The 26423-nt window shown below is 34.8% G+C and overlaps 1 protein-coding gene across 4 annotated transcripts in view; it reads left to right on the top strand.

The window, feature by feature from the left end:
- XKR9 (XK related 9) overlaps positions 1–26423 on the top strand; it is a 62569-nt gene that overhangs the window by 4962 nt on the left and 31184 nt on the right. The window contains exons 1-3 of one of the 4 annotated variants that reach the window (XM_072951816.1): positions 2734–3043; positions 4255–4475; positions 10752–11380. In XM_072951816.1, coding sequence (XP_072807917.1) covers positions 4379–4475; positions 10752–11380 — 726 coding nt within the window. In that variant the 5' untranslated portion in view covers positions 2734–3043; positions 4255–4378. Of the gene's footprint in view, positions 1–2733; positions 3044–4254; positions 4476–10751; positions 11635–26423 lie in introns of those variants that run through there. The other 3 variants (XM_031692248.2, XM_031692251.2, XM_072951817.1) reach the window with 3 other exon arrangements.

Genomic DNA, 26423 nt, shown 5'->3' with positions numbered 1-26423 from the left:
TTTATGGTTAAAGGAAGTAGGATCTAAATAAGTCCTGAGAATTCTACGGTTTTCCATATACCTAATTTCATGACCTTTTTATTATTATCTTAAGGGATTTAATTCTGTTAAAAGAAATATATATATGTGTGTGTGTGTATATATGTATACATATACATATATGTATACATATACATATATGTACACATACATACATACACATACACATACACACACACACACACAAGGAAAAGAGAAGAATTAAAGACAAATATTAAGTGGATAACATACTATTTTGTAACGGTTAGGTTTTGAATTTGGGCTATTTTGATAGCCATCTTTCCTCAGAGATATTTTAGTGGCCACAGAATTCTAGATGAGTAGTTATTTTCTCTTTGCAAATTACATTCTCTTGTCTTTTTGTTTCCATTGTCACTACTGCATAGCTAGATGTCAGTCTTACTCTTGTTCTTTAAACGTAATTTGTCTTTTTTCCCTTTGGCAGATCTTACAATTTTTCTCTAAATTTTTGGGTTTCTACAGTTTATGATGTATCTGGATGTAGGTTTATTTTTATTTCTTTTGTTTAGGATTTGCTGGTTCTCTTGATTCTATGGGTTGTTATCTTCCGTGAGCTCTGCATAATTCTCAGCCATTAACTTTTCTGACATTTTCTTTACCACATTTCTGTCTCTTTTTTCTTCTGGGACTCCAAACAAATTAAAAAAAAGTTAGACCTTCTTGCCATTTCTAACATGACTGTTTTATGTTAGATTGTTTACTTGAGATTTTTGTTTCCTGAATTAAGCTCATATTTCTATAAACAAGCTCATATTGCTTTTGCTGCATTCCATAGAATTAGTATCATGTTTTTGCTTTTGTTTGTCTCCAGGTATTTTTTTTTTATTTCCTCTTTGATTTATCAGTGACTCATTGTTTAGTAGCATGTTTTTGTTTTGTGCGTTTTTTTCTTGTAGTTGATTTCTAGTCTCATGCCACTGTGATCAGAACAGACGCTTGATGTAATTTCAATCTTCTTAAATTTATTGAGACTTGTTTTGTTATCTGTCCTGGAGAGTGTTACATGTATACTTAAAAAAAATGTATATCTTGCTGCTTTTTGATGGAATGTTCTGTATATAATCTATTAAGTCCATCTGGTTTAATGTGCCATTAGGGCCAGTTTTTCCTTATTGATTTTTCTATCTGGGTGATCCATCCATTGATATAAGTGTTACTGTTGATTTCTCTCTTTATGTTTGTTAATATTTGCTTTATATATTTAGGGGGTCCTATGTTGGGTACATATATATTTACAGTTGTTATATCTTCTTCTCACCAATCTCCAGCAGCCAGTCGCAGCTTGTCCCTGACGACTCATGTCTAGGACTGGGGATCGCAGGGACCCTCTGTGTCAGTTTCCCTTAGTTCTGTCTGCCAGGTGGTTGCCATTTTCTCCTCCAGACATCAGAAGCTCCACTTCTGTCCCCGCTGACTTCCCAGCTGGAGAGGGGGCATCCCAGTGTGATGGTGCCTTTCTTCCTATGCTACTCCCTCCCCTCATGATCAATCCTGCGCTGATTTTTTCTTTTTTCTTTTTTTTTTCCTTTTTTTCTCTTACCGGATTTTGTGAGAATTCTCCTGTGTTTCGAAGCAAGAGACAGAATTCAGTAGGTGTTCTGTGTGATTCAGTTGGTTTGTACTTTCACAACATAATATTTACATTTCTGTTGAGTGGTTATTTCTTCTGCCTTGTATTGCAGCTAGCACTTTATAGGCTTGACCTTCATATTAGACTGTAAGGTCATTAAAGGTGAAGGTCATGTTCTCATCACTTATGTAAACATTCTTTCCTGGCATCTAGCCGACACTGAATATAATGGGTCATGTTATAATAAAACTGTGATGATAAAAATGTACTTTTGTTTGCTAGGTGAAGATTCTTTGCATAGCCATATAGGTATCCATCTTGTTTACAGTAAGAATATCTTATATTTGTGTTACACTTTCAATTTTTCAAAGTTCTTTCATATCTACGTCTCTTTATCTTTATGGGAAAATTGTTGTGAACTTTCATTTATTCATTGAATAAATATTTTCTGAGAACCTACTATGTGCCAGGTACTCTTCTAGTTATTTTAGGATGTAGCAATGAATGAAACAAAAGTCCCTGCTTTCATGTAAATTTTATTTTTTTATGAGAAGGTACAGATAAAAAAAGTAAACCATGTGTCAAGTGTTGGTAAAGAAAAATAATGGAGGATAAAGAGTTAGAATGTGATGGATGGTGTGATCTGGGAAGATCTCCATGAGGAAGTGGCATTTAAGTAGAGATCTGAATAAATTTAAGGAGTAAACTTGTACAATTTCTGGGGTTTAGAAGAGTTCCAGGAAGAGTATTAGCAAAGCAAAGGCCTTTAAAGTTGGGAAAAGCAGCAAGATGGGTACACTAAAAGCACGGGAGAAATAAGATGGAGAGGTAGTGGGGGTAGTGTGTCTGTGAAGCAGATTATGAAGGGCCTTGTAAGGTATGGTAAGGGCTTTAGGTTTTATTCTAAATTTGATGGAAATCACTGGAACATTTTGAGTGGAGGAGTAAAATCTGAATTCTGGTTAAGAGATTCAATCTAGATGCTGTGTAGAGAATAGAATGCCGAGGGAGCAGGAGTAGAAGCAGAGAGACCAATTATGAGGCAATAGAAGTAATCCCGGTCAGGAATGTTGACTGGTTAAACTAGGATGGAGGCAGTAGAAGTGATAAGATGTGCTTAGATTGGGATATATTTGAATTTAGAATCAGAACCAAGAGAACCTGCTGAGGAATTTTTATAGGGTATGAGACAAAGCAGTTGGAAAGTATTACCACTTTTTGGTCTGAGTAACATGGTGAATGTTAGTGTCATTTACTGAAATGGGAAACATTGACAGAAGGAACAGGTTGAAACAGAATATATAGCACTGCCCTAGTTTTATATATGAGGAAGCTGAGGTGTGGATAAAGAGTTTCAATAATCTTTGGGCTAGAATGCTGGTTGTCTTATTGCTAGCCCCAGATATTTTCAAAGTAAGTGTCTCAATTTTTTGTTATTAATTTACTTGAATGATGATAACTCATGTTTATTTAAAAATTCTTTCTAAAGAAGAGCCTGAGCAAGGATATTTTAAGAGTCTTTGAAACATTGTATATTTTCCAGGATGGTAATGATGGAAGAGCCTAGCACCTTGTAGATTATTGAGTACAGTTGACCCTTGAACAACATGGGTTTGAACTGTATGGATCCACTTATATGTAGATTTTTTCTAGTAGTAAAAACTGCAGTACTACATGATTTGTGGTTGGCTGAATCCACAGACAGGGAACCAAGGGTACACAGGGCTAACTATCAGTTATGCTCAGATTTTCAACTGCACAGGGTCAGTACCCCTCACCCCTAATTTGTTCATGGGTCAGTTGTAATTATTTGCTAGATTAAATTGAAAGAAGATTCAATCTCATCTTCAACCTTGACATTATCTTAAGGGGATGTATCTGTCTTTTAGTTAAGATAAATTACATGAAGTGAAAATTGCAGTTTGTCTTTCAGAATGTAGTGGGTAAGACTTGAAATCATAAGATCTAAGTTTGGACTTTAGGTCTGCCTCTTACACTCTGTGTTTCTTTCAGCACATCATTGTTCTCAGCCTTACTTTTTCCATCTGTTAATTTAGAATAATACCTATTCATCTCTCATAATATTGGGAAGATGAAATAAGATTATGCATGTTTAACAGTGCTGGCACACACTGGCACATCAAACATGCAATAAAAGTTATGGAGACTGCACAGATATAGAAAACAAACTTATAGTTACCAAAGGAGAAAAGGGCGGAGAGGGCTAAATTAGGAGTTTGATATTACTAGATACAAACTATTATATGTGAAAGAGATAAACAACAAAGTCCTACTGTATAGCACAGAATTAATTATATTCAGTACCTTGTAATAAACTATAATGGAAAAGAATCTGCCAAACATATAACTGAATCACTTTGCTGTGCACCAGAAGCTGACACAACACTGTAAATCAACTATACTTCAATAAAAAAGAAGTTGTGGAGTCTGAATCTCATAAAGCCACCATGAGATGTTCACAAAGTTGAGAGAAATTTATAGTAGGGGAAGTTTGTGGGAAGATTCTATACTGAAACACATGTTGCTCTCTTCAGAATTATTATGTATATTAACACATATAAAGAATGTATTACTGAAGGTAAATGTTCATGTTTACTTTACAGGTATTGGTTTGCCTTGAAGAAGGGTTATCATGTGGCTTTCAAATATAGCAGCAAAACTGATAACTTCGTGGAAGAACAAATTGATCCTCATAAAGAAATTATAGATAGAGTGACAGATTTGAGCATGCTAAGGCTCTTTGAGACCTACCTGGAAGGCTGCCCACAGCTTGCTCTTCAGCTCTACATTCTTCTGGAACATGAGCAAGCAAATTTCTCTCAGTGTAAGTCTTTCTTAACACCTTTTGTTAGATGGTTTGTTAGATGGTCACTGATATCTTATGTCAATTATGTAACTCGTTGGGAGGTTAGATTTATTTTTTTTTATCATTTTTCTTTTTAGAATTATTTATATTTTGAAAAGAAGTACATGGTTCAAATATCAAAAAGTGTATAAAGATACGTTGTCTCCCTCCCCCTTCGTCCTATTCCTTCCTTTGCCCAGAAAGGAAAATATTGTCAGCTTTTTGATGATTCTTTCAGAAAAGAATTTAAAAGCCTATCATTTTTTCTTTTATAGAAATGGTAACATAAAACTGTTTTTGTTTTTTGCACTTAACAACATAAACAACATATCTTGGAGATCTAAACATATCAGTACAGAAAGAGGTCCCTCATTTATTTTTATTATTTGTATAGTATTACAAATTATGGATGTATCACGAATTAGTTAACATGCCCCTCTTTATGTTAATTTAGGTTGTTTCTACTGTTTCGCTATTGCAGAAAAAATGCTGCAATGAATCATCTTGTGCATGCATCCTTCTGCATGTGTGAATCCCATGTCTGTCCATAAGGTGAATTCCCAGAATTGGAATCATTGGGTGAAGGTGCCAGTGCTACAAAACTAATGAAAGTTTTGCAGATTCACCAGTATGTTGCTCTTCTGTAGCGGATTTCCTCATTTGGGTTAAATGTACATTTTTAAAGGACAATTTGATATTTCCATTAAAAAAATCTTGTAATAGGCATTTAATTTGAGATATTAAAAACTCTATTTATTTGTTAAATAATAGTTTAAATATTCACCATCAGTGTAGCAGATTATCCTCTCCTCCAGAGTTTCCTTTATGCTTAGACTCACCTGTGAGATCAGTTCATCCCCCAGTCTTCCTGTTCCTAGTTTCCCGTATCTAGACTGGAGTCCCTTCTAATGTTTTTACCTTTACTTTGGTTGTTAGTATGACACTGAAATGTGCCTACTGTGTATGAGACCTCTTTTTCCTTGTGATGCAAAGAATATGTGGATTGGGACTTACAGGTTCAGTATTATATAGTCCCTGAAGCTAGAAGGTCAACATTTAGAGCTTATAGCCTGTATTATGGCTAAAAGCTAATGTGAACTGTGACTGCTTCTGGGCAGTGGGATTATGAGTGACTATATTTATTTTATCTTCTTTATACTTTTCTGAATTTCTAAATTTCCTACAATAACCATATATTGCTTTGATAGGAAGAATAACTCAAAATGTAAAAGAAAAAAATGTAAAAAACAAGTTTATATATATATAAGTACTTCAGAAGGCTGAACATATTCTTTTATCTTGTTCCTTCCTGAAATCATGCTAAAGAGTAGACTAATGGGGTAAAAACAATATAAACCCACAAGGACAAAGAGAATGCAGAGTAGAACAGCAAAGAAGAAATATCAGCAAGTATTTAGAAGATGGAAAGCAGATGGAAAACTTGGGTTATTCAAATCAGTTCTACCACTGAAAGGCTAAATTATTTGAATCAACCCTCCCTCTGAAATTACCTAAAACAATTGGATAAATATTTTCAAAAGTCTTCATAAAAGCCTAACACAGTCTGATATAACAGGCCAAAATGTGCATGAAAGTGGGAATGCCAGGGTTAAGTAGGACCGTGAGGGCATTTATACCCTTAGGGCTTGTATATAAACTTATAAACAGCAGGTTTGGTTTTGATGGCTTCCCAGGGTGTGGAGGACTGGAGACAAAACTCAGGGTACTCACAAGGGAGGGACATCTGGTAGAAAATCCTAATCCACAAAGCTGGCACACCAAAAGGCACCCTGCTCAGGATAAAAGTGACGTTATCTACCTCACTCTCCACTTCCAAGAGACTGCAAGGAATATTGCTTTGGTGCTGTCTAGAACAGGGGAAAAAAAGTCCCTGAGAAGTTATAACAACATGATTTGTGACCAAAATTCGCGTTTCTAACTAGTCCAAAACACAAAACAAAACAAAGCACCTTCAAAACAAATAAAGGCCAAGTTATGATATAGTTTAAATGGTCCCAGACTGATAGTGCCCCTAGGTGTCTGGCAGAAACAAGTATAAATCCTCCCTGGAGGAGTCCACCTTCTCACAGTTTTCCAAGGAAAATGAATAGTTTATACTAGTTTATAGCACCAGAAGAAATGAGGCACCGAGAGTAAGAATCAGCAGAAATAGAAAAAAACTCAGTGAGACATTAGATATTAGAAATTACCAGGTGCATTGTATTATGTTGAAAGGAGTAAATGATGAACTTGAAAATATGAAATAGGAAACTATAAAAATGAGTTCTATATTTGAAAAAGAAAAAAGTAGAATTTATGAGATGGAAAGAGATAGAAAATATAAGAGATATTAGGAGTCATGGAAGATGGGATGAGAATGTCTAGCATACATCTGATCAGAGTTCATGAAGGAGAGGAGAGGAAGAATGGAGCAGAGGCAATATTTGAAAAGTTAATGGCTGAAAAGATTTCAGAACTGATGAGAGTCACCTACCCACAGATTCAAGAAGCCCATCATTTCTCAAGCAACTAAGTAGAAAGAAATCCATTTACAGATACTAACTGCTATATCTATAAAATAGATAAACAACAAGTTTATACTGTGTAGCACAGGGAACTATATTGAATATCTTGTAGTAACCTATAGTGAAAAAGAATATGGAAATGAATATATATATGTATATGTAGGACTGAACTATTATGCTGTACACCAGAAATTGGCACAACGTTGTAAACTGATTATACTTCAATTAAAAAAAAAAAAGAAATCCATACCACAGCGTATAACTACTAAAGAAGATAACAAATAATGTCCTTCGGATAGAACAGAAGTATTCTGAGATGCAAGCAGGAATAAAGAGCAAAGCAGGTAGTAAATATGTGGGTAAATCTAAATGAAAATTGACTGTATAAACAAAAATTCTACTGTGTGGCTAAGAAAAGGTAGACTAAATGTACAAGGAAGCAATAACCTGTAAGTCAGGTGGAAGGTGAATGGAGTTAAAGTGTTTAAAATTCCTTGTGTAGTTTGGGAGAAAGGTAAAGCAAAGGTGGATCTGGGTCTTTTGAGATATAAAACTAAAACATTTAGAGAGACCTTATTTTAAAAAAGAATGTATTATTAGAAAAACAAAATTAGATATTATGTTAGTCTGCTTGGGCTGCCATAACAGAATTATCACAGACTGGGCAGCTTAACCAACAGAAAGCTATTTTCTTACAATTCTGGAGACCAGAAATCCAAGGTCAAGATGTCAGTAGGGTTGGTTTCTGGTGAGGAATCTCTCTTTGCACTTGATCTTAGCCAGAAGGCCGAGAAGTGGTAGGACTCTCTCTTTGGATTGCAGGTTTTGGATTGCAGACCTTCTTGCTGTGTCCCCACATGGTCTTTACTCTATGTATGGAGAGAAAGCGAGTTCTCTGGTGGAGAACTTGTCTCTCACAAGGACATCAGTCCTATTAAACTTGGGCCCCACCGTTATGACCTCTAATATGACGGTATTAACCCTAATACCCTCCTAAAGGCCCTGTCTCAATGTGTAGTCACACTGGGACTTAGGGCTTTAATATGAATTTTGGAAGAACACAATTCAGTCCATAAAAGGTATGAAAGTAGGCACTGTTTTAAAATAAGAAAATAATTTACAGCAAATTACAGGGATAAGAAAGCTGACCAGTACCACAAACTTCAAAAGAGAAAGAAAAGTAGTATATCTTTATTATTTTAATACTCTTTTCTCTACATTTTTTGGCTATTTACTCTCTGATTGGCTTTTGACTTGATAATGATTTTATAATACAATTTCTATAGAGAGAAAAGATTCAGTCTTTTTTCTAACATAGTTAATTGAAATTTGTTTTTTTATTTATTTTTAATTTGGGAAAGTTTCAACTTCACAAATTAATGATAATATTATATGTATTTTTTTGATTCTTGTCAAATTTGGGAAAAGCTCCAACAATTTCTTCAGATAATATGCCATAAGATTAGAATAGATCAAGATTTTTTATTTTTGGTGAACTAATTTTAAATACTGTTTGAATTAACAACACTAGTTTATTGTCAATGTCTCATTTAGTGAATATTGGGAGTCTTACTGGGAGTTTTCTTCACTGGTGTCAGTAATGTCAAATCAGAAGGAAATTAGTAAGATTCTATATAAGTATGATTGGGCAAGGTCATTTCATACCAACAGGAGTGCAGAAGCAAAGGCATGGTTTGGCAAAGACAAGGAATTTAGTTTGGATAGAGTGAAATGTACAGATTAGACTAGCAAAATGATCAGGAAAATTATGTTGGGAACAGGTAGGTATGTGGGAAATGGGAAATGATGTCAAACTGATAGCACCAGCTGAATGAGCATAGTCCATTGTGCCTTAACGTTAAGTAGTTAAAGGCTTGTTGAGGGCAGTAATCATGTAGTGTTAAGATCAGGAGAACTGCTTGAGAATCCTAGATCTGTCACTTACTAGTTGTAGTTATTCAAGCAAATCTTGTAAACATACCCCTTAAACCTAAAGTGTTCTCAACGCTGTTTCCCTTTAGCCAGATCCCCAGAATGACCACAGCTGCTTCAGTAGACCAGGGGAAAATGCGGGAATGGGTAAGAAGGAATAGAGGTGGGGAATTTAGTCAATTGCAATTAAAATATCTTATTTTTCCAGATTATATAAAAATATATGACAAAGTGAACCTATTGCTAGGGCTTTGCCAGGTTTGGAAGGAGTCTGGGCATATGTGGGTCCTGATTTAAGCTTCACTAGCTTCATGATAAATCTACTTTTGAGGTGAAAATATTGATTAACTTTAAACTTTGATATGTTTAATATGCATGTTGTGATTTCTAGGGAAACTGTCAAAGAATAAAAACGTCTTATCACTGAAGGACATGGGTTATTAGATTGAAAGGGTGATAAAAATGGCCCATACCAAGCCCATCATTATAACATTTCAGATAAGATTAAGATAAGATTCTAGAAGATTTGAAAGAAAAAAAGATCACTTAGAGATAGGGAAACTGAATAGCATTGAAATTCTTAACTGTAACACTTGAGATTAGAACTTAATAGAGCAATGACCTCAAAGTTTCAATGGAAAACATTTTTAAACTTTGAATTTTATTTCTAACAAAACTGTATCAAATATGAGGGTAGAATAAAGACGTTTTGAGACATACATGGTCTCAAAAGTTCGGCTGGGGTGCCACTTTTCTCAGGAATGTCTGGAGAATGTTTGATCAAAACATGAGAATGAAGCAAGAAAGAAATATGGGAACAGGAAACAGGAAGTCAGCACTGAAGAGAGGTGAAGGGAAATTCTGGGAAGATAGGAAGCAAACATTGACAACAACCAGAAAGTGATATTTTAATTCAAATACTGCTGAATTAAAAAGAAGGAAAAAAGAATTCCAACTCATTGAGCCAATGAGGCTAAGTGGGAATAATGAACATTCTGTATTTTGCTCTAAATTTTTTTTTCTTTCTAATTCTCTAGTATCTTTGCTTTCAGTTTTGTAAGTCCCCAGCTTTGACAGTGGGGCTAATGGCATGCCTTTCCAGTGTAGTAATGAACTTACTCTTCTGTTACTTGTTGGGGAAAAAATGGGGTAAAGATGTCAAGCCTATAGAAATTTGTAAGTTTTGGAACACATTTGTTCATTTGATCCATCATCTTAAAGATATGGGAAACTGGGCTTGTTGATATCTCATACTTATGTTAAATTTTCTGGTTAACCTCCCGCCCTCTCTTTCTCCCTGCCCACCTCTCTCTCATGATACTGTTTCTTAGTGACTTAGTTATATGCCAAGGTCAAAGCGAAAAAGACTGAAACAGCTAGGACTGTAACTGTAGTCTCTTAGAGAACTTCCAGAGTATGGAAAGTGTTCCATTAAACCAGTTGCTCAATAAAATTTGTCCAATGCATTTATTTAGACTCCTATGAGCAGTCTAATGTAGTGGTTAAATACACCAACTTTGAAATCGGTCAGATTTCAGTTCAAATTTCACCTCTCTGCAACTTGCTGGCTGTGTGACTTGGGTCAAGTAATATATATACATTCTCTAAGCATCAATTCCTTCATATGTAATATAGGAATATTAATACCTATTTCAAAAGATTAGATGAGTATATAAAGTACCTGACATATGTTCGTGGATGTGTGCATACAGGTAAAGCTTGTATGGCATATAGTAATTTAATATTGCTATTATTATTCTTATAAAAATATATCTTTAAAATTTTTTTTGTTTTGTAGATGCAGCCATCATGGTCTCTTGCTGTGCTATTTCTTGGTCAACTGTTGATTATCAAATAGCTTTAAGAAAATCTTTGCCAGATAAAAATCTCCTTACTGGACCCTGCCCCAAACTCATATATCTCTTTTACAAGTTGTTTACATTATTATCTTGGATGTTGAGCATTGTACTTCTTTTATTCTTAAATATTAAGATTGCTTTATTTCTGTTGTTATTTCTTTGGGTTTTAGGCATATTGTGGGCATTTAAAGAGGACACTCAATTTTGTGCTTCCCAGGGAATGGAACTGTTGTATAGGATTGTCGTTGGATTCATTCTTGTCTTTACATTTTTTAATATTAAGGGACAGAATACCAAATGTCCCATGTCTTGTTATTATATTGTAAGAGTGTTGGCCACATTGGGGGTATTGATTGTGTTCTGGTTTTACCCACTCTCTATTTTTAATTCAGATTATTTTATACCTATCAGCGTCACTATAGCGCTTACTCTTCTCCTTGGAATTATCTTTCTTCTTATTTATTATGGGACTTTGCACCCAAACAGAAGTGAAGAAACAAAAATGGACGAAATTGATGGAAAACCAGTTCAAAGCGATTGTAGGATGAAGTATTTCCTAATGGAATAAGCTATTCACTTATGAGATATGTTTAATTTTTTTTGTTTTATTGGTTAGTAAAGAAAATGTTTGTGTATGTGTATGTGTTGTTTTTAATTTTTGCCTTCTTTTATTTGAGATCAATTCTGCTACATTAATTATGAATGTTAGAGAGTATAATAATATTTTTATTATTTAAATCAATTTCTCATTTGGTTTTGAAGATCTTGGGTACTTAGATATATTTGCTTATTGCCTGGTAGGGTTGCCATCTTGAACTTGAATTGAAAGAAATGGTTTGCTTCCTATAATTAGAAGGCTGGAATTGAACTTCCCAACTTTTCCCTTATTGTTTCTGAACTAAAACTGATGTACTTATAGTGGGGAACTCAAAGGAAGAGAAGAGCAGAATACTCATTCTTCTTTCCTGCATTTTCTTGATTCAGTGTGTGTATTTTGAGCAAGGGACAGATTAAGTAGAGGAAAAGAAAGGGGGGAAGAAGAAGAACACAAAACAGATAATTTACCATCTTAAAATCATTTTTAAGTGTACAGTTCAATAGTGTTAACTATATTCACTTTGTTGTGCTGCTCTATAACATTTTCATCTTGTAGAACTGCGGTTCTGTTCCCACTGAATAACAAATCCCCATTCCTGTCTCTCTCTCTCCAGCCTCTGGCAACCACGATTCTATTTTCTATTTCTATGAATTTGGCTACTGTAGATACTTCAAATAAGTTGAATCATACGTTATTTGTCTTTTTGTGAGTGGCTTATTTCTCTTAGAATAGTGTCCTCAGGGTTCTTCTGTGTTGTAGCATGTGACAGGATTTCCTTCTTTTTTTAAAAAAGCTGAGTAATATTCCATTGTATGGATATGCCACATTTTCTCTGTCCATCACTGGGTTGCTTCTACCTCTTGGCTGTTATGAATAATGCTGTAATGAACATGGGTTTGCAAATCTCTCTCCAATATTCTGCTTTCAATTCTTTGGGATATACACTCAGAAGTGGGATTGCTAGATCATATAGTTATCCTATTTTTAATCTTTTGAGGAACCACCATACTGTTCTCTGTAGTGTCTGCATCATTTTACAGTTCCACCAACAGTGTATTAAAATTCTCATTTTCCACTCCTCACCAACACTTGTTATTTAATTAATTAATTAATTTAGGATAGCAACTATCCTAATGGGTATGAGGTGATATCTCACTATAGTTTTGATTTGCATTTCTTTAATTATTAGTGATGTTGAGGAACTTTTCATGTACCTGTTAGCCATTTGTATATCTTCCTTGGGGAAATGTCTGTATTTGATAAGGTGTTAATATCCAGAATATAGAAATAACTACAACTCAATAGCAAAAATACCCAAATAACCTGATTAAAAAGTGGAGTAAGGATTTGAAGTAACCAAATCATATTTAAACAGTTTTCTGCATTATTCTTTCTAGTAAGAAGTAAATTTTGATCCTAGGAGTAATAGGTAGGACAGTTGGGTTAGGTTAAACTCCTGGAAATAATGAAGCTTTTCTATCAAACTCTCTTTTCTTTTTCGTTCTTTACTTTTTCTTTTCCTTGGGTCAGCTCTTAATGAATGTGTCCTCAAACAATAGTCTTCCCTATTACAAAGAGAAAAAAATTGCCATTCCTACATTTAGTCTTATAACTTAATATAAAATTGCTGTCTAGCTGTTGGGAAGAACGGTGAACTTACTGGATACGACACATTTCAACTACTAGAAAACAATAAGTAAATGTTAAGTGCTAATTCTCTGTCTAGCACTCTGTTAGGTACTGTTTTGGATACAAAACAAGTGTAGAATAAAATTACGTTTCTTGAGAGAGTAACATACTGAAGCGTTTACAGAAACTGACAAACTATTTTTCAGAATGTTTACTATTTGCGATTTTCACTTAATAGTAACTTAAACAAATCTCAAGTAATAGAAGTGGCTATATTTGTATGCTTACAAGGAGTATATATAAAAACGCAGTAAGATGTCGCTTGCACTACTCTTTAAGAAAGTTAGGCAACGTGAAAGAACCTTTTACTCTTGATGGAGCTAGGGAATCTACAGTTTACTTTGGGAACATGATCCTTGTATGTGTGAACCCCACTTAGTGCGTTTCTCCCTTTCTGTGGATGTTTGGTGTATTTATATATATGTATATTTGAGAGAGTGAAGATGAGAAAAGAGCTTAAACTCACTTAGCAGTTCTTGAATCAGTACCTTTGAATCATAAAGGACCAAAAGCCTTTGAGTCATAAAATGAAAGTGCTTGTCATTCCTTCCTCAAGATTTAAATGCCTCTGTGTTACTTCCCTTCAGCCAAGGGAAATTCTTATAACATCATCTGTAGGTTAGGTTTGTTGATGATGAATTTCTTTTCTTTTTCTTTATCTGAATATATCTTTATTTCTGCTTTATTCTTACAGGATATACAGGATATAGAGTTCTGGATTGACAGTTTTTTTTTTAAAAGCATCTTAAAGATTATTCCACTAATTTCTGGCCTCCATTGTTTCTGATGACAAATTAGTGATAATTCAAATCATTGCCCCCCTATTTTATAATATGTTGCTTTTCTCTGGCTATTTTGAGATTTTACCTTTAGTTTTTGGTTTGCAATAGTTTGACTACTGTATTTATGGGTATAGCTTTTCTTTGTAGTTATCCTACTTGGGGTTCTCTGAGTATCTTAAAGCTATAAATTTCACCATATTTAAAGTTCCTGGCCATTATTCTTCATATTCTCTTTCTATCACATTCTCTCTCTTCTTGGACTTCACTAACACATATGTTAGACCTGTTGATATTATTCCACAGACCATGAAGGCTCTGTTCGTTCTTTTCCAGCTTATTTTCTCTGTCCTTTATATTAAATTTGTCTTTAAGTTCACTGACTTTTATTTTATCTTCAGTCTGTCAAGTTCATCCAATGAATTTTTTAAAAAGAATTCAGATTTTTTTTATGTTTTTGAATTTTCATTTGGTTCTTTTTTATGGCTTTTATTTCTTTGCTAAGTTTTTATATCTTTATTCATTATGAGCATATTTTCCTTTTTATCCTTGATAATAATTATAATTGATTCTTTAAAATCCTTGTCTGTTATTTCCAGTATCTGCATCATCTCAGGATTGGTCTCCATTGATCACCTTTTCTCTTCAGTATGGGTTGCATTTTCCTGCTTTCCTTATATGTCCTCTAATTTTGAATTGTGTCCTGGATGTTATGAGTGATGCACTTTAGATCCTCTTGATTCTGATTGTTATTTATAGGATTTTTTTTTTTTAGCAAGCAGTTAGCTTGAACTTTAAACTCTGAACTTTAAACAATTTTTATTTGTTTAGCCTTCAGTGTACTGCTTGGAGTCTGCCCCTCATGTGTGCAGAGTTCAGAGTCAGTCAGAGACTTGGGAAGAATTAATATCTGGAATGAGGTTTACTCTATGTTGGCTCGTTCCTTTCTATAATTTTCAGTATCACTTTTCAGCTAACGTGGTCACTCCATACGCTGTCCTCTGGGACTTTAAACTGCTAGGACTGCAGATTTTCTACTTGGGTTTGTGTACTCAGTGTGTTGACTGTGGTCTGTCTTCACTTAGTACCAGTTCTTCTCCTTAATGTTAACCTCTTTCCAGTATCTGCCTACTTTTCTTGCTCTCAAGTGCTTTCACTTTTTTTTCCATATTTTGTCCAGAGTTTATAGTATTTTTTTTTTGTGAGAGTGTTTAAGCAGTAAGAGCTCTACCCATCTTTTTTTATTAACCAGTAATATTTTCAGCAGTCTTTCTGTAATATTTGCATTTGTTCTGTGATATTTGCTTAAATATGGTGTGTAAATTTCTTTTATTTAACATTTAAACTTCTCTTAACCCTTACTTTCTTGGCCCTCACAAAAAAGGGCAATATAGATATTATTATTATTATCATCATCATCCTCATCATCATCATCCTCATCATCATCACTACCCTTTAGCTGGGAAAATCAAGCCTCACAGAATTTAAGTAACTCACCAAAGCTCACACAGATCAAATCTCATACTTTTGACCTCAAGTCCTGTTTGCTTTCTGTGGGACCATGCTGTTTTTTTTATCTGATAAGTAGATGAACTAACCATTGGCAACCTAGAGCTGATACTAACTTATACATGATTTACAAATTATTAGTAAATTACTTATTTGCCCACAATACAATTTTAAAAAGTTTGGCCCAAATATTTTGGCCTTAATTCAGGGTGGAGCTGAGGTTGTATCACTGATAGTTTCAATAATTCAACTAACAATATATGTATTGGGAAGTAGCAATTCATGTAATGGAGAAAACGGGTAGAAAATAATATACATCTGCTAAAGAACTTGAATATTAAATGCCCCACAGAAACCTGGATTGAATATTCAATCCATTCAACAAACATTTTCCCCTTGATTTTATAACCAAGAAGCAAACAAGTGGATCCGGGTCAGATGTTTTGGCTAGTTAACAAGCTCTTAAAATGAACTTTTGCTATCTAGTGAATTTATTCTTATTCATTTTATCCTGTTATTTTCTGTACCATCCAGTCATGGATTTGTAACACTTTAGAATCTCCCCAACTAAATGTTAGCTTTTTCTAGATTATTCTGCGCATATAAGAGGCCTTTGAACATTTAGAAAAAACATTGGAATAATTATGATCAAGACTCTCATTAAAGAACACTCATAAGCACTGTCCTAGTCAAGGTTCTCCAGAGAAACAAAACCAATAGGATAGATACAGATACACGTAAGAGGAGATTGATCGTGAGAATTGACTCACGTGGTTATGGAGGTGGAAAAGTCTGCAGTCTGGAGAACCATGAAAGCCTGTGTGCTATTCTGTCCAAGTCTGAAGGCCTAAGAATTGTGGGGCTAAAGTTGTAAGTACTGATCTGAGTCTGAAAGCTTGAAAACCAGAAGCGCCAATGTCTGAGGACAAGATGGATGTCTTAGCTCAAGCAGAGAAAGCGAATTTGCCCTTCTTCTGCCTTTTTGTTCTGTTTAGGCCCTCAATAGATTGGATGATACCCGCTCACACTGCGGAGGGCGTTTGCTTTACTCAGTTCATCAAATCAAACGTTATTCTCTTTGAGAAGCACCCTCACAGACACACCCAGAACCAATGTTTTACCAGCTATCCTGGCATCCCTTAGTCCAGTCAAGTTAATACAGAAAATTAATTATCACATGCACCTGTACACTTTCACATTTGCTTCAAACACAAATAGAATGCTTCCCTTGGACTAGTAGTTCTCAAATATTAGTGTGCATTGGAATCACCTAGAGGGTCCATTAAAACAGTTTGCTGGGCACCGTCCATTGAGTTTCTTTTCAGTAGGTCTTATGTGGGGCTTGAAATCTGTATGTCTAAGAAGTTCCTGGATGTTGTTAAGTTGTTGGCCTGCCCACCTGGCTTTGAGAACAGCTGACTTTTGAAGGCTGATATCGCTGTTAATAACTAGTTACAAAATAGCCACCAGAGGGCAGTGGAACCACAGACAAATTGGATGTGCTGCTTAATAGTTTCCCTGGTTTTTGTGCTATCAGCCACAGTATTGCCGCAAGCTGTAAGAATACCAAAGCCAAACGTGAATTTCCTGTACAGTATCTTGAAGTTCATTCTCAATTGTAATATAAATCAAATCTTGTCTTTATGACTGGGGGAATCATAGAGGTATAATGCAACTCTAACTCTGGCTGATGCCCCTTTCATGATCATAATAAATTAAAAATTGGACTTTTCTAAGTGGACATTTGCATATACCTAGTAGTCTTTGGGGGTGAACATGAACAATTTGTATTTTCCCAAAGAAGCTACATAGGTTTAGTTTGTTATGGAGATAATTCTACATGTAAGTGGTATTTATTGTTTTAAGACATGCACCTTTTATTTCATGAAAAAGTGAGATCTAAGTACTTTTTAAAAATATTAAACTTAGTATACACTAAACTTCAGTTCACGGATCTGAGGGCTGTCTATGGGTTCAGCACTGTGGTAGGATAAGTTTTAGTAAATACCTGTTTCTTAATTGATCACCACTTCAGAGAGAGTTTTGTGTTTTTTGGTGGTCTGTGAATGAAAAGCACTTTTTAAAAAATTGTGGGACAATTACTGGGTAATCTATTTATTCTTTTTTTTAAAAACAGCTTTATTGAGGTATAAGTCACATACAACTCGTCTATTTAAACTGTACAACTCAGTGTTTTATAGTGTATTCTCAGACATGTTCCATCCTTACCATGGTCAATTTTAGAACATTTTCATCACCTCAAAAAGAACTTCAGTACCTTTATCTATCACTTCTGTGATGGTTAATTTGTGTGTAGATTTGGCTGGGCCACAGTGCCTTGATATACAGTCAAACAGTATTTTGGATGTTTCTATGAAGGTGTTTTTGGATAAGATTAACATTTAAATAGATGGAATTTGAATAAAGCAGATTATTTTCCATAACATGAGTGAGCCTTATCCAACCAGCTGAAGGCCTGAATAGAACAAAAGACTGACCTCCCCTAAGCAAGAGGGAGTTCTGGCCTTCACACTTGAACTACAGCATGAGCTCATCTTGGGCCTCCAGCTTGTTGGCCACCCTGCAGATTTTGAACTTACACTAGCCTCCATAATTGCATGAGTCAGTTCCTTAAAATAAATCTCTCTCTCTCTGTGTCTCTCTCTCTCTGTGTACACACACACACACACACACACACACACACACACATCCTATTAATTTTGTTTCTCTGGAGAACACTAACTAATAACCTCTTCCCTCATCCAACCATTACCTCCCCATCTTCCCTTCCACTGCTCCCAGTCCTAGGCAACCACTAATCTACTTTGTATCTCTATAGATTTTCCTATTCTGGACTTTCATGTGAATGGAATCATATAGTAATTGGTCTTTTGTGACTGGCTTCTTTCATTTAACATAATGTTTTCTGGGTTCATTTATATTGTAACATGTATCAGCACTTCATTTCTTTTTATATATAATAATATTCCATTGTATGAATATACCACATTTTGTTTATCTGATAGTCCATTAATGGATGTTTGGATTGTTTCCACTATTTGCTATTATGCTTCTATAAACATTTGATACAAGTTTCTGTGTAGACATATGTTTTCATTTCTCTTGGGTATATACCTAGGAGTGGAATTGCTGGGTCATATAGTAACTCTGTGTTTAATTGTTTGAGGAGCTGCCAGACCATTTTTCAAAGCAGATGCACCACTTTACATTCCTGCCACTAGTGTATGAGGGTTCCAGCTCCTTTGCATCTTCGCCAACAATTGTCATTTTTGATACTAGCCACCCTAGTGGGTAGAAATGGTATCTTATTGTGGTTTTGATTTGTATTCTCCTTTTAACTAATAATGTCAGGCATCCTTTTATATGCTTATTATTGGCCATTTGTATATATTTTTTTGGGAAATGTCTATTTAGATTCTTTGCTTATTTTTAAAATTTGGTTATTTTCCTTTTTATTACTGACTTGTGAGGGTTCTTTATATATTCTAGATTCAAGTCTCTTATCAAATATATGATTTGAAAATATTTGCTCCTATTCCTTGATGGCCTCTTTTGAAGCACAAAAGTTTTACTTTTTGATGAAGTGCAATTTATCAATTTTTTTCTTTTGCTACTCATATTTTTCATGTCATGTCTAAGAATCCTTTGCCAAATCCAAGGTCATGAATATTTGCCCCTATGTTTTCTTCTAAGAGTTTAATAGTTTTGGTTTGTACGTTTATGTTTTTAATCCATTTTCAGTTAGTTTTTGTGTGTGGTATGAAGTAAGAATTCAAAATGTCATTCCTTTGCATGTGACTATCCACCTCTCCCGGCACCATTTTTTGAGAAGACTATTCTTTGTCCATTTTCTGGTCTTGGTACCTTTGTTGAAAATCAGTTGGCCAAAGAGTAATCAGATTATTTCTGGATTCTGAATTCTATTCTATTGATCTGTATGTCTGTCCTTGTGCCAGTACCACACTCTTGTGATTACTATTGCTTTGTAGTAAGTTTTAAAATTGGGAAGTGTGAGTCTTTCTTGTTATTTCCTCTTTTTCAGGATTGTTTTGACTATTCTGGGTCCTTTGCAATTCCATATGAATTTTAGAATCAGCTTGTCAATTTCTGCAAAGAAGTCAGGGATTCTGATAGGGATTGTAAATTAGTTTGGTAAGTATTGCCATTTTAACAATGTTAATTAAGTCTTCCAGTCCTTGAATGTGGGTTGTTTTTCCAATTATTTAGGTCTTTAATTTCTTTCAACAATGTTTTATAGATTTCAGAGTATAAATTTTGTACTTCTTTTTATTAAATTTAATCTTAAGTATTTTATTATTTCTGATGCTATTGTGAGTGGAATTGTTTTGTTGATTTCATTTTCAGATTGTTTATTGCCAATGAAAAGCAACTGATTTTTGTGCATTGATCTGGTATCATGCAACTTTGTTAAACTCACTTATTAGTTGTAATAGCTTTTTAGTATTACCTTAGGATTTTCTATATACAAGAGTACAGTACGTCATCTACAAATGTAATTTTACTCCTTCCTTTCAAATTTGGATGCCTATTCTTTTTTGTTTTTAATTCCCTTGGCTAGAACATTCCAGTACAATGTTGAATAGAAATCATGAGAGCAGATATCCTTGACTTGCTCCTCATCTTAGGGAGAAAGTTCAGTTTTTCACCATTAATTATGATGTTAGCTGTGGGTTTTTCATACATACTCTTTATCAGTTTGAAGAAGTTCTCTTTTATGCCTAATTTGTTTAATGTTTTTATCATGAAGGGGTGACATGTTTTTTCAAATTCTTTTGAGATGATTATGTGGTTGCGATGATTATATGATTTTTGTTTTTTGTTCTACTTATATGATGTATTATATTAACTGATTTCAGATGCTAAACCAACCTTGAATCCCTATAATAAATCCCGCTTGGTCATGGATCTTCTTTTTCCTCTCCTTCTGGTACTTCCTTTATCTCTATGTTGGTGTGGCTAATGGTTTCTCGCAGTTCTCTGAGGTTCTGTTTATTTTTCTTTATTCTTTTTCCTCTCTGTTTTTTCGCTTACATAATCTCTATCAATCTGTCTTCAGGTTTACCAATTCTTTCTTCTACTAGTTCAAATCTATCATTGATCTCTTCTAGCAATTTTTAAATTTCAGTTATTGCACTTTTAACTCCAAATTTCCATTTGGTTCTTTTAAAAAATAATTTTTGTCTCTTTACTGATATTCTCTATTTGGTGCAACATTGACAATAGTCTTTCCTTAAGTAAACATGGTTTTTACATGGTATTTTAAACATGATTTTCTTTAGTTCTGTGAACATGTTTATAATGATTAGAATGAAGAGTTTTTACACTGAGTCAGACTCTGGTTGCTCTCATAGGATGTTTCTGTTGCCTACTTTTATCTTTTTTGAAGTATGGGTCATAATTTCTTGTTTCTTTGCATGCTTCATAATTTTTGTTGGTAATTGGACATTTTAGGTAATATATTGTAGGAACTCTGGGCACTAGTCCCCTCATTCTGGGGCTTATTTACTTATTTATTTGTTTAGTGATTGGCTGGATTATTTTAGTGCAGTCTGCCCTTCCCCTACCCCCTACACTCAGTGTTAAGACTCTGATGCTGCTTCTCAGGGAGGCACAGTTTTAGGTTTGCCCACAGTCGCTTTGGGATGACAGCAGCACTGTTCCTGGCCACACTCAGCTGTTAAAACTCTAGTAAGTGTTGGCTGGCTGCTCTGTTTTTCACCAAAATGTCCTAGAGCATAAATTCCTCTACAAATGAATCCAATCAAAATATGGCTCTTTGGACAGAATAGTTTCTGAGGTCAGTGTTTGATATGTGTTCTGACCCAGGAGGACTCCTCCCAGCTGTCTTATTTCCCAGTTCTCTCCTGCAAATTAGCCATCCTACAGTCTAGGCTTTTCCTTCATTAGACACACAAATCTCCTCCCAATTGCCTTTTACCACAACCTCCACTGTTCCTGAGAGTGCTTGTAAATTAAATTTCTCTAAGCTCTATTGCAAATAAAGTCAGTATCTGTGGGGAGAGATCAGGAACTATCTGTTTTATGACTGCTTCTCCTCCAGGTAAAAATCTCTGAGCTATGTTTCTGGAGCTGGGGGTGGGGGCAGTGGCAAGCTTCTCTCTGGGTGACAACCCCATAGTAGGAGCCTCAGTTCCACAAGTAGGGGCTGAGTGAAAGTAGGAAGCCCCCACCTCTCGACTATACTTGCCTGGGACTTATCTCCTGTGGCAGACATTTGGGTGCAAGACGAGGAACATTGAAGTCTTGCTGACTCTTGGGAAGAAAGCCCTGAGAGGGAGCCCTGTGTTCCTGGCTGCAGCGGTCTTGAGTGGAGTGTCTGCCTTGCTATGCTAGGTGTGGGGTGGGGAGAGGGGTCTTGATTCAAATACCACAATCTCTCACTTTTCTTATAGAAACTTTCTTAGGTTTTCTTGAGTAGATATTTCTTCAGTTGCTATTTACACTTAGGACCATTTCCAGAAGCTTTAGTTGCTTGCTTTTTAATAATTCTCACTAGTTTCACGAAGGAGTGAGTCAGTGGAATGCTTCATGCTGACATGCCATTATTCACATCACTGTGTTGTTCTTGACAACTGTCCACTGACCTGACATTATGAAGATTCATACAGCTCAGCCAATAAGAGAGTCTCTTGATTCATTGTGGGAGTTCAGGGCCCTACAGGTATCCAATTTAAACATAACCCTTCTTTGTATGGAGCTGCTCAGATAATTTGAATCTGGGATGCTCTACAAGACCCAGTTCCCAGTTCAGTCCTTTCTAAACATTTTTCTATGACACAATGGTAACATTTTTTTTTGTCTTTCACAGTTAACAGCTGTATTTAGACAGTGTCCTCTTTAAGTCAGTCTTGATGACATAATTTCTTGGGTTTAATATTAGAGTAGCTCAACAGCTAACATTTTAAGTTGCCACTCACCCTCTTGTTTATACTGTCAGCAATAGCCAAGCCAGAAGGCTTGGGCAGCGCAGTTGAAGAGTAATAGCAGAGCTCTGCATGTGTGGCCTTACCCTGCTGGCGCTTCACGTGGAGCTGCCAGGCTGGTCTAGAGGCAAATCTCTGATGTGCTGGCCTGTGTTACTTGTGATTGTTTGGGATGAATTATGTAGAGGTCTGTCTAGCAATTTGTGACAGACAGAGATCTTTGAGTTTTTACCACTAAATAGTGATATAAACAAAAGAGGGCAGAAACACTGTTTAACTGTATTGTACAGGAAAACGTACAATTTCTATTTCCATCACAGAATATACTCAAATATCTTAAATCATATGTATCATTCTCTCTATAAAGGAGAGAATTGCCTACACAAAAAGCAAAACTGAGTCATTTAAGGGCTTATAAGAAGGAAAGATTTAAAATGGTTAGAGATATAACAAATTAGGCAATATTTGTAAGAGACAGAATTCTTAAGCTTTATTTTATATATGACACTAATCACTCAGATCTGATTTTTGTACATCTTTCACTGGGATTAGAAAATCAAATGTCAAGGAAATTTCCCACTCTTGGTTATAATATTGCAAATGCCTTCTTTCATTAAATACTTCATTCCCTCCCTTTTCATGATAGGTACATTTGGGCTATATAGGGACTTCCAAATCTTTAGAGTTAAAAGTCTTTCCAGTTTTCAGTTGAAATGGATTTTTTGTTTTACCAGAATTGTCTTGCCATGGTTTTTTGTTTTTGTTTTTTGTTTTTCTGGTAATGAAGAAGAAGCTCTCATCATGGAATTTTTCATCCAACTCAAGTTCGTACAGTATTCAGCTGAATGTGCATTACCCCAGGTACAGTAGGCATTTAGTAGGACTCACTTCTTTAGGAAATAACAGCTGTTCAAAAAGGGTGGTGGGGGGCAAGGAAGGGAAGGAGAGGAAGGAAAAAAAGAAAAGTAATAACTCTTCTAAGGACGTAGTTCAGTCATGGGGTATGCGCAGATGAGTTTTTTTCCCTTTTTATTGTGAGGAATGTCTGAAAATCATCTGTTTGACAGATCATACATCATTCTTGACCTTGTCATTTTAATCCAACAGTAAATAGAAAACAAATGTTTTTCTTTCTTGAAGGTATGATTATGACATCTTGCAAAAGCATTTTTAGTAAGTTAAATTAAAGATAATAAGCTATTTTTTACTCTGCTATTGTGTAGAAAAGAGACAGCATCCTATGGAGTTGTTTTAATTACCCTATCGGTATGCATTGTGACATCTGGTGGCACTGGTGAGCTCACCTGATGGACCACAAAGAACCCTGATTTATGAACCCATAATTGGGTTTCCAATAAACATTTGTCAAAATAATATATTAGTTCAAACCAAAGCCTTCTTTATTTATTCATATAAAAGAGCACTTAACTTTCAACAAAGAATTGCCTATCATCAAAAACACTCTGTAAATGAATCAAATTTATGAAGACACGGTTCTGGTGGGTGACTGCTCAAAGACTACAGCTTATTTTAACTCTTTAGAGGACATAGCGTTCGAATTTGCTTGTTTTCACCATATACCTTCATACTTTTAAGTCCAAATAATGTATATTTTAATATTCACTTGTTAAGGTACATGTTATAAAATGAATCTAGTGACTTTTAAAAATGTTATTCAGTTATGAAATTAGTATATCATTAGCAGTTATCATTTTATAGTTATTTAAAATTCTGTTATGACAACATATTTTTATCCATTCTTATTTAATTTACTTCTAAGTAAGAATAAAATGTACACTGGCCTCATACTAGTTTGTAAAATGGTAAGGCTTCTGATAAGGGAATCATCATTGATCTTTATTTTAAATATTTCAGCCATTTTACATGTTTACTTTTTAACAGATTAGTCTTTGTTTCTCTTGGAGGTTCACGTCACTAAGTAAGATAAGTAATTTATACAAAAGCGTGTATGTCTTGGAGCCTTCACTTTGTAGAGCACATTATTACAGAGCACCTTATGAAGCATTATTTTAATATTTAATAGTCACTATCTTCTTTTTATTGTGGTATAATATTCAGTTTTGAGTATACAATTCAGTGGCATTAAGTAATTCACAATGATGAACAACCATCATCACTGTTCATTTCCAGAACTTTCTTCATCATCTGGAACAGAAATTCTGTACCCATTAAACAATAGCACTCCATTCCTCCCTCCCCAACCCCTGAGAAACCTCTATTCTATTTTCCTTATTAATTTGACTGCTGTAGGTATCTTAAATAGTTGAATCATGCAATATTTGTTCTCTTGTGTCTAGCTTATTTCATTTGTAATGTTTTTAAGTTTCATCCATATTCACGTATCAGAATTTTCTTCCTTTTTATGGCTGAATAATATCTCATCCTATGTATACACCACATTTTGTTTATCCACTCACTCATCTGTCAGTGGACACTTGGGTTGTTTCCACCTTTTGGGTATTGTGAATAATGCTGCTACAAACATTCATGTACAAGTATCTGTTTGAGTCCCTGCTTTCAACTCTTTTGGAGTGGAATTGTAAGAACATGCAATAATTCTATGTTTAACTTTTTGAGAAACCTCACTGTCCCTTAAAAATTTATTAAAAGTGTCATTCCTTATGCTAAGTATTGGAGTCATCCTAAGTCATGATACTGTTTGAAAATGTTAATATATAAACAGGTTAAGTTCAGCTGTTCACATCAATAAGGATTTAAAGAACACTGATCATATTCCAAGTAGAATGCTAGCCATTGAGATCACAAAGATAAATAAGATATTTTTCTTTCTCTTTCTGGCTTACTTCACTTAGAATGACATTCTCCAGGGATATCTATGTTGCTGCAAATGGCATTATGTTGTCATTTTTATGGCTGAATAGTATTCCATTGTATAAATATACCACATCTTCTTTATCCAGTCATCTGTTGATGGACAGAAAAATGAACATAAATACAAAACAGAAACAGACTCATAGACATAGAATACAAACTTGTGGTTGCCAAGGGGGTGGGGGGTTGGAAGAGACAGACTGGGAGTTCAAAATTTGTAGATACTGAATAGAATAGATAAATATGCAGAATAGATAAATAAAATTATACTGTATAGCACAGAGAAATATATATAAGATCTTGTGGTAGCTCATAGCGAAAAAAAATGTGGTAATGAATATATGTATGTCCTCATATAACTGAAAAATTGTGTTCTACACTGGAATTTGACACAACATTGTAAAATGACTATAACTCAATAAAAAGTTTTAAAAAAATTACCAAAGAGAAAAGATAAGTAAGGTAAAGTTCCTGATCTTAAGGGATCCTTATAATCTCCAAGTTTTAGAAAATTCAGTCACCAGTAATAGTCTCAAGTCTGCTATAAAATTTGGTGAGCTTTATTTATTAAGTTATGAAGCTGAAATGAGTTTTTCATACTTCTGTTAACTTTTTAACAAAAAGTATAGAGGCATTCTTGAAATTATGAACCATATGGGGTGGATTTCTGGTAAAGAAAAGTTGACCCTGAATAATTTTGTGATCAGATCTAGAATAATTTTATGTTTGGAGGATGTAAAAATGTATTTACATGCAGGGATCTCAGCCTGGGGTCTGTGAGAAGAAGATTAGAGAGGAAAGATTGTGGGCTATAAGGTAAACTAAGAGATTCCCACTGGTATATTCTCTACCTGTAATTGGAGTGAAAGCTTAATACATGTAAGGGTGGAACAAGGTTCACCACTACTTCTAAAGAATGGTGATTTAATTTTGAAAAATATCCCTGGGACCTTCTGGGCCTTTTCAGGATAGAGCAGGGATCATCCTGCTGAAGTTCTTTGAGAACCTATCTACCCAAATACATAGGGTTAGGATTAGGGTTAGGGTTGGGTCAGTTTGTCCTCTGCTACTTTTCAGCATTTTTAGAGATTTGGGTTTGAGGTCAGAATCCCTCTGAAGGTATTATTTGAGAATTCATGGCTGGCCCTTGAAGGGGTTCCAGTAATATTTTCCTTCTATTTATAATAAGTGATTTTC

The sequence above is a fragment of the Vicugna pacos genome, chromosome 29 (genome assembly GCF_048564905.1).
Source record: "Vicugna pacos chromosome 29, VicPac4, whole genome shotgun sequence".
NCBI lineage: Eukaryota > Metazoa > Chordata > Mammalia > Artiodactyla > Camelidae > Vicugna > Vicugna pacos.
The sequence above is the reverse complement of the archived record's forward strand: the minus strand, read 5'-3'. Positions and strand labels throughout refer to the sequence as shown.